At 56.8% G+C, this 7,818-nt stretch overlaps 2 protein-coding genes across 5 annotated transcripts in view; one reads left to right on the top strand and one right to left on the bottom strand.

Moving 5' to 3' along the window:
- The window catches only part of AGPAT1 (1-acylglycerol-3-phosphate O-acyltransferase 1), an 8,645-nt gene extending 1,190 nt beyond the window's left edge, over positions 1–7,455 (top strand). For 2 of the 4 annotated variants that reach the window (XM_006104374.3, XM_014446735.2), the window contains exons 2-7: positions 4,457–4,665; positions 4,868–5,001; positions 5,290–5,465; positions 5,590–5,685; positions 5,799–5,871; positions 6,319–7,455. In XM_006104374.3, the coding sequence (XP_006104436.1) occupies positions 4,466–4,665; positions 4,868–5,001; positions 5,290–5,465; positions 5,590–5,685; positions 5,799–5,871; positions 6,319–6,500 (861 nt within the window). In that variant the 5' untranslated portion in view covers positions 4,457–4,465 and the 3' untranslated portion in view covers positions 6,501–7,455. Of the gene's footprint in view, positions 1–161; positions 401–3,913; positions 4,666–4,867; positions 5,002–5,289; positions 5,466–5,589; positions 5,686–5,798; positions 5,872–6,318 lie in introns of those variants that run through there. The other 2 variants (XM_006104375.3, XM_014446734.2) reach the window with 2 other exon arrangements.
- A 193-nt stretch (positions 7,456–7,648) lies between these two features.
- EGFL8 (EGF like domain multiple 8) overlaps positions 7,649–7,818 on the bottom strand; it is a 3,129-nt gene continuing 2,959 nt past the window's right edge. The window contains exon 7 of the mRNA XM_023745659.1: positions 7,649–7,812. Within this exon, the coding sequence (XP_023601427.1) occupies positions 7,649–7,812 (164 nt within the window). The remainder of the gene's footprint in view (positions 7,813–7,818) is intronic.

Here is a 7,818-nt window from a genome sequence, read left to right as displayed (position 1 = left end):
AGCCCCGAGCCAGCCCCGAGCCGGCGAGCGAGAGGAGCCGCCCGGGGTCCGGGGAGGCGATTGGCGGGCCGGGCCGCCCATCACCGCCCCCCGCTTCCTGACCAGCCCCGGAAGCCAGCGGGCGCGGGGGGCGGGGGGCAGCGGCAGCGGCAGCCCAGCCCTCCGAGACGGCAGGAAGGGTGGGAGGGAGCCGGGGACAACCCCCTGCGTTCCTACCGCCATGGGCCCTGCCTCCCACTCGCACCTCCCCTCCATCGGCCGGGGCTAGGAGACCCCCAAGTCCTGTCGCCCCCTTGGCACCGACACCCCGAACGAGGCAGAGACACAGCCACCCGCCACCACCGCTGCCGCAGCCTGGCCGGGGAGGGGGCCAGCCCCCCAGGCTCTCCTCCCCGCTGAGGTGGGGCAGGAACGGGTGGGAGGAGGAGGGGAGGGTGCGGGGCTGGGGGGCGGGCTGGGGAGAGGGTTCTGGGGAAGGAGAGGGGACCTGCGGGGGAGGAAGGATGGAGACTGGAGGGAGAACGGAGACCCCGCGAGCTGCGGGGAGGGGTGGAGGGGACTCCTGGGCGGGGATTCCTGCCCCTTCCCATCCCCGGCTCCTCTCCGTGCCCTTTGGCCCCACCTGATCCTGGGAGGCCGGGCCGGGAGGAGGCTGCTCACGGCAGGATGCGCTTCCCAGGAACGCCCCGCCGCTCGGCCTCCATCTAGGCACAGGGCCTCTTGTTTCCCGCGGCCTCCGCGCTGCTCGCCCTCCTGACACTCGGCTGTTTTCTGTGTCGAATCTGTGTACCTTGCACATAATGGCTTGTGTGCAGCTAGGTTGCCCTATGCTGCCCACGGGCTGTGAAGAAATGTTATTTCCCATCAGAATTGCCCATTCTCATCTTACGTCCATGTCTCCCGTCTAGTCCCACCATGCTCAGGTGTGAGTTTTCATATCCATATGCATCTATTATTGGCTTCCTGTTTCTTGCACATAAACTTTTGCATGTAGAGATGATACCTTGTTTTGGGGGGCTCTTGTGTTCCGCCCGTGTTCCCATCACATGCAGCGGTCTTCATGTGCCGGGTCCATGGCTTCCCTGATGAGCACACGCTCTTTTCATGATTCGGTTGGCCCCTTTGCTGAGTATATTTTCCCAGTCAGGGTTCGCCCTACACATATGCGTGCTCCTTCACATGATACGCTGATGTGACATGTCCAACATGCTTATGGTTACACGTACTGTTCATTATTTCTTAATTTTATGGGCATTGTGTTTTGGGAGTCAAGTGCTCATTAACCCATTTGGTGCTCTATTGTGTTTATAAATCCTTGGATGTTTCTGCTCCAGAGAGGATCACTTATATTACTAATACATACGAAAGCGGGTACCTGGGCCTCCACCTCCCCAGAGAACCAGGCCCAGGTGCCTTACCTGTGTCTCTTCCCGCACATGATCTCTCCAGTGGCTGTGTGCGTCGGTCCGTGGAGCTCAGTGTCTGCCCTGGGTCAGCCCTGCTGTGCACATTACCTGTCCGCGCTCTGCACTGTTGGCATGTGTTTGATGACAGCAGCCTGTGATCCCCATTCTGTATGTGTCTCTTGTGTGTGATGGTATGTGCCATCCTGATTGTTGCCACTGTGCTTTCATTGTGGCCGTGCATCACATGTGTATGCTCAGAGTAGGTTACAGTTAGGCTCGGTGCGTTCACTGCTTTGTTGGTGGCGTCTTGTCATCGCTGATATCCTCAAGAGGGTAGCTAGCTTCCTCGCGCTCAGGCCAGGCATCTGTCATTATTACGGTTGTGTGGGTGTGTGTGCAGCCTAATGGTGTGCTCAGCAAATGTTTGAGTGCCTTCTCTGTTCCTCTGTCCTGGGCATTGGGGATAAGACAGTCCCTGTCCTCAAGCTGCTTATACACTAGAGAGGGAAACAGAAATGCCAGTGAGCGGTTAGACACAGTGGTGTCAAGATCAGTGGTTCTCAAACTCACCTGGAAGGCCTGTTAAAACACAGACTAATGGGCCCAACACCCAGCACTTCTGATCCAGGAGATCCGGGGTGAAGTCCAAGAAGTTGCATTTCCACACTTAGAGAACCAGTGATTAAGATCAAAGTGTAATGAAAAGTCAGGCCTAGTGGGCTTCAGAAAGACCTCCAAAATGTGACACTGAGCTGCGTGAGGCGGGTGAAGGGGTAGAAGGGCGTTCCAGCCAAAAGGAACGGCATGTTCAAGGCACAGAAGCCGGAAAGGTCCTGGTGTGTCTGAGGAACTGAAGTAAATCAGTTTGGAGTAAAAGGCATTTGTGGGTGTGTGGCCGAAGAAGTAAGCAGAAGTCAACTTGTCAAGAAGGGCCTTTAGGCAAGACAGGAAAAAGCCCAGATTTGTGTTACAGAAGAATCTCTGGTTGCCATGAGGAAGAGGGATTGAAGAGGAAGAGTTAGGAGCCTGTTGCAAAAGGACGGATGAGAAACGCTGCTCCAAACCTGCAGGGGCGGTGGGACGGGTGGCTCGGAAGCCTGCCCTTCAGAGCTGGCCTGTTACCTTCGCTCTTGGCAGTGGGCTTGCCTTTGAGCACAGCCCTTCCTGTCATTGGCCTTGATAGTATTTACCTGAACACTGTTTTTGTGAATTGGGACCCTGCCCCCAGCAGTGGGACAGCGGAGTGGAGGAAGAAGGAAGAGCCTAGAAGGCAGGTTCCGGGCGCCCGTCCGACTTCCTCTTCCAGGGATGGTGGCGTGATGTCCCTTTTACTCTGCCCCCTTTTTTCACTTGGTGAGACCTTACCTCTGTACACGCCTGGCCAGACTGCTTGCAGGGAGGGAGGGAAGGAGCGGTGGGATTCCTTTGTCTGTCTGTGGAGGTAGGATTGATGGGTGTAGTTACTCCTGGTGCGTCCATGGCTTTATCTGGAATGGGAGGCCGTGTGGGTGGAGAGGAATATTCTAGCACTTGGGTTGCGGGAAACGAGTTAAGTCGGCTCGCGTGAATTGCGCGTACTCCGCGGGAGCCGTCTTAAACTCGGTTCATATAGATTTGCGGTGGAGTGCGGGAAACGTGTAAACTCGGGCCGATTGTAACTGCGTATTACCAAATATTTCATTTCAATCGAACCCATACTTCAAAAGATATAGGCATTTTAACGCGCCATCTTATATTTTGGCGGGAAATTCACCCGCAACCCAAGTGCTAGGTATGCATTTCCAGTCCTTCCTCTGTCACTGGGTAGGATTATAAATTTGTGTGTTTGTGCCGGTCCGTCTTGTGTGTCTGTTTGCCTGCATGACAGAGCCTTTATTCTTGTCAGCCAGCCCTTGAGAATGTCTGTGGGTGTTTGGTGACTCTTGCTATATCTGCTGTGTGTGCACCTCTGTGATATGCACACAGATGGCAGTGGAGCTGAGGGGTTAGGGGCACGAGGCTGCTTAGGTTGAGGCTGGGAAGTGCATCTTAGGTGCCATATATTACCTCAGGTAAGTTACTTAACTTTTCTAGGCCTGTTTCCTATAAAATGTAAATTTTGTGGTTTAACATAGTGTATAGTATATATAAACCAGCCCTGTTTAACACAAATATAATGCATGCCACATATGTAATCTTTAATTTTTCTTTTTTAATCCTCACCAAGGATATTTTTTCCATTTATTTTTTTAGAGAGAGTGGAGGGGAAGGAGAAGGCAGGGAGGAGAGAGAGAGAGAAACATCAATGTGAGAGAGACACATCGATTGGTTGCCTCCTGCACATGCTCCAACCAGGGTTCAAGCCTGCAACCAAGGCATGTGCCCCTGACCGGGAATCAAACTCATGACCCTTTGGTCCACGGGCCGATGCTCTAACCACTGAGAACCCGGCCAGGGCTGTAATTTTTATTTTATTATTTATTTATTTATGGGGGGGGGGGCTGTAATTTTTAGTTTTTTGGTAGCTACATTGAGAAAGGTAAAAAGTAACAGGGTGAAATTAATTTTAATATATTCTATTGAACACAAAAGTTTGTAATTGCAAAATGTAATCAATATAAAAGGTTATTAATGGAATATTTTACATTCTGTTTTTCATTCAAAGTTTTTTGAGATCTGATGTGCATTTTACATTTCCGGACGTCTCAGGCTGGACTAGGCACAGTGCACGTGCTCAGTGGCCATATGTGGCTGGTGGCTGCTGGATGGACAGCACAGGTGTAGACCCTCACCAGCTACTAGTGTTAGCTCTCCTTTTATTGTCCTTTTATCATCACACATCTGCTTCTTGCGGAAGCACATGCCTCATATCTCTTGTGCATCTGAAGATATCTGGGCCTTCAGAGAGAGGGGCGGGAGGCCAGTCCCAAGCTCCCCTGCCCCAGCTAGAGGCTTCCTGAATGGGTTTCGATGGGAGCCCTGGCCCCATCTTGTCTCCTGCCTTCTGCACCTCACCCGCCCCGCTCCCCTCTAGGAATCAGGCCCACTGTCCCTCGCCCCAATCCCTGCAGGTGACCAGAATGGACCTGTGGCCAGGGGCATGGACGGTGCTGCTGTCGCTCTTCCTGCTGCTGCTCTTCCTGCTGCCCGCCCTGTGGTTCTGCAGCCCCAGTGCCAAGTACTTCTTCAAGATGGCCTTCTACAACGGCTGGATCCTCTTCCTGGCTGTGCTCGCCATCCCCGTGTGTGCCGTGCGAGGACGCAATGTTGAGAACATGAAGTGAGGGCCAAGGGGTGCTGGGTGCTGAGGGAACCTAAGGGTCGGAGCAGTGTTTGGGGAGGACATGGGTGTGTAGGAGAGACTGAAAGAGTCCAGGGACAGGAAGGGGGAGGATTGCAAAGATGCGGGAAAGAGGGGAGCTGAGGCATGCAGGCTGGCGTCAGTGGATCCCCCTGGAACCGCCTGCCGTGACACCCCATAGGATCTTGCGTCTGATGCTGCTCCACATCAAGTACCTGTACGGGATCCGCGTGGAGGTCCGAGGGGCTCACCACTTCCCTCCCTCCCAGCCCTACGTCGTGGTCTCCAACCACCAGAGCTCCCTCGACCTGCTTGGTGAGACCCTCCTAGAACACACCTCCCCCGGCCATGCCCTTCCTCTTGGAACCTTCCCCAGAATCTTCTCCCGGAGGTGCTCACCTGCCCCTCAGCTGGGACGTGGCTGTCTTTCCCTCATAAGCAGGGTGGTAGGCCTTTAGTCACCCTTCCCTCCACTTGGGTCTTCCCTGGCCCTGCCCCCCAGTCTCCCTCTTCCTTTATATCCAGGCCTTAGTAGCATAGGGATGACCTGGGTGAAGTGGGCCACCTCCGCCCTGATGCTCACCCCACCCTTACCTGCCCCAGGGATGATGGAGGTACTGCCCGGCCGATGTGTGCCCATCGCCAAGCGGGAGCTGCTTTGGGCTGGCTCTGCCGGGCTGGCCTGCTGGCTGGCCGGAGTCATCTTCATCGACCGGAAGCGCACTGGGGATGCCATCAGTGTCATGTCTGAGGTCGCCCAGACCCTGCTCTCCCAGGACGTGAGTCACCCCGGGGACCAGGGGGTGGTGCGTATGGAGTAGAACAGTTGTAAAGAAACGGACAGGCAGGGTCAAGGGGCCACAACCGTTCTGCGACCCCCCACGCATGTGTCTTCTTCGGCAGGTGCGGGTCTGGGTTTTTCCTGAGGGCACAAGAAACCACAATGGCTCCATGCTGCCCTTCAAACGTGGCGCCTTCCACCTGGCAGTGCAGGCCCAGGTGATGCCACCTCCCCTCTGCTGCTGAGCCCAAGCCCCGCCCCCTTCCTCTCTGGTGGAGCAGACCCGGGCCTCAGAAGGGAGTCCAGGGCTGATGGCTTTTCCCTTCCCCAGGTTCCCATTGTCCCCATCGTCATGTCCTCCTATCAAGACTTCTACTGCAAAAAGGAGCGCCGCTTCACTTCGGGTGAGGCTCTGAGCAGCCCTGGGGGTGGGGACCAGAAAGGTCATGGCAGAGGCTAGAGGGACGTCCCCATAGGGCAGGGCAGTGAGTGTCAGAGCTGGGAAATGTCCACAGGGTCACCTGCCAGGAGGTGATGAAGCACCACCATGAGAGGCCGTTACTGTCGGGCAGGAAAGATCAGGCCTGTGTGTGCGGAGCTGGAACCCTCGGCAGGACGTGCTAAACCCACACGGGAGGGGGGGGGGGGGGCGAGTCTGGACTGCGGTTTGAGGAAGGCTTCATGCCGGAGGGCCTCAAGGACCAGGTGGCATTTGGCAGGCAGAGGGGCAGTTGTCCAGGGTCGGGAGAAGAGCCCTAAGAGGTTCGGAGAGGAGTAGCAGGAGCTCAGAAACTGGGCCCCACACGGGCAAAGGCCTGGGTGGACAGGCCCTGACTGCTCCCCCCTCCCAGGGCGATGTCAGGTCCGGGTGCTGCCCCCAGTGCCCACAGAAGGGCTGACACCAGATGACGTCCCAGCTCTGGCCGACAGAGTCCGGCATTCCATGCTCACCATTTTCCGGGAAATCTCCACTGATGGCAGGGGTGGTGGCGACTATCTGAAGAAGCCTGGAGTCGGCGAGGCCCGGCTCTGAGTCCCCCCACCTTCCCCTCCACACACCTGCCAGCCAGTGGGTTCTGACGCAGGACCAAGCCCTCTTCCTCGTTCCCCCTCTCCCTACTCAGCCTCCTCTTTGGAGTCTTCAGCTTCTGAAGTGAATGTCTGCCCCTTCCCAGCTCCCCCATGGACTCTCTTGCCTCGGTGCAGTCTCCACTCGGACCCTCCCCGCCTCCTGCACCATGAGTCTGTGGGACGGTCGCCTCCCCCTCATCTCCAGTGCTCAGCCTCCACGCGGTGGGAGCACTCCATCCTGTCCCAGGGGACCTCCTTCCTGTGTGGTCTCTCCCTCTCCCCCGACATTGGCCAGTGGACTCATCCATTCTGTGGAACAGTTCCCCCCACCTCCACACCCGTGGATTCAGCGGGCTCATCCGTTTGCCAGGAGGACTCCTCATGCTGTGCCTGGAAGCTGGTGCCTGGAACACCTCCCAGGCTCCTCCTGGGAACACTCCTCAGCAACTCCACCCTCCCTCCCCCGGAGCCTCCGTCAGGGAGGCCGGACTCTTCTCACTCCGAGGTCTCATTCCTGCCGGGCCCAGGTGCCCAGGACTGAGCAACTCCTGGATGCCAGTTTGGTCTTCACATTTCTGCTTCCCCTGTCCCCGTGCGGCCCCACCCACCCCCTCAGCCCTGGGGTACATTCTGAAGAGACGGAAAGTGCACTGCAGGGGCTGCACTCAGGCTCCCTGGCTGGAGGGGATGGAGGGCTTTTAATTTATTTCTCTTTCGTTGGAGGTTTCCCCCTTTGAGCCAGTTTTCATTTCCTCCCTGTGGATTAGCCTCCCATCCTCCCATCCCAGACCTGTGCCTACAACAGGGAGGGGCTGGGAGCAGAGGAGGAGGGTGGGACTCAGTTTTTCATGGTTGGTTTTTATTAATTATCTGGATAACAGCAAGGAACCAAGAATAAAGATTGAGAGATCTGGACACTGGCTGCCTTGGTTAAGTTGAAGAAGCAGTTCCCACCCCAGGGAGTGTGCGGAGACCTGTCCTCCTTAGTGGCAGGTGACTTAGCTGCAGCTCCCCAGCTGGCGAGTCCCAGGGGTTAGCGGGTCCAGCTTCTGTATAACGTCGGGGCAGGGCTCTGCAGAGGTCCTCATGGCCGCCCCTTGGGGCCTGGGCTCAGGCTGTTGTCCTCACAGGAGCCTGGTCAATGGCAGGAGAAGGCAGACCTGGGTCTGTGGCCGCCCCAGCGGAGCGGTGTGAGTCCTGGGGAGACTGGCGCTCCCCCAGCCAGCGAGGCCGCCAGTCGGGGCGTGAAGGGGGCTGTCGGGGAGCTGGGGAGCCTGCGG

Source organism: Myotis lucifugus, unplaced genomic scaffold (genome assembly GCF_000147115.1).
Source record: "Myotis lucifugus unplaced genomic scaffold, Myoluc2.0 scaffold_563, whole genome shotgun sequence".
NCBI classification, from domain to species: Eukaryota; Metazoa; Chordata; class Mammalia; order Chiroptera; family Vespertilionidae; genus Myotis; species Myotis lucifugus.
The sequence above is the reverse complement of the archived record's forward strand: the minus strand, read 5'-3'. Positions and strand labels throughout refer to the sequence as shown.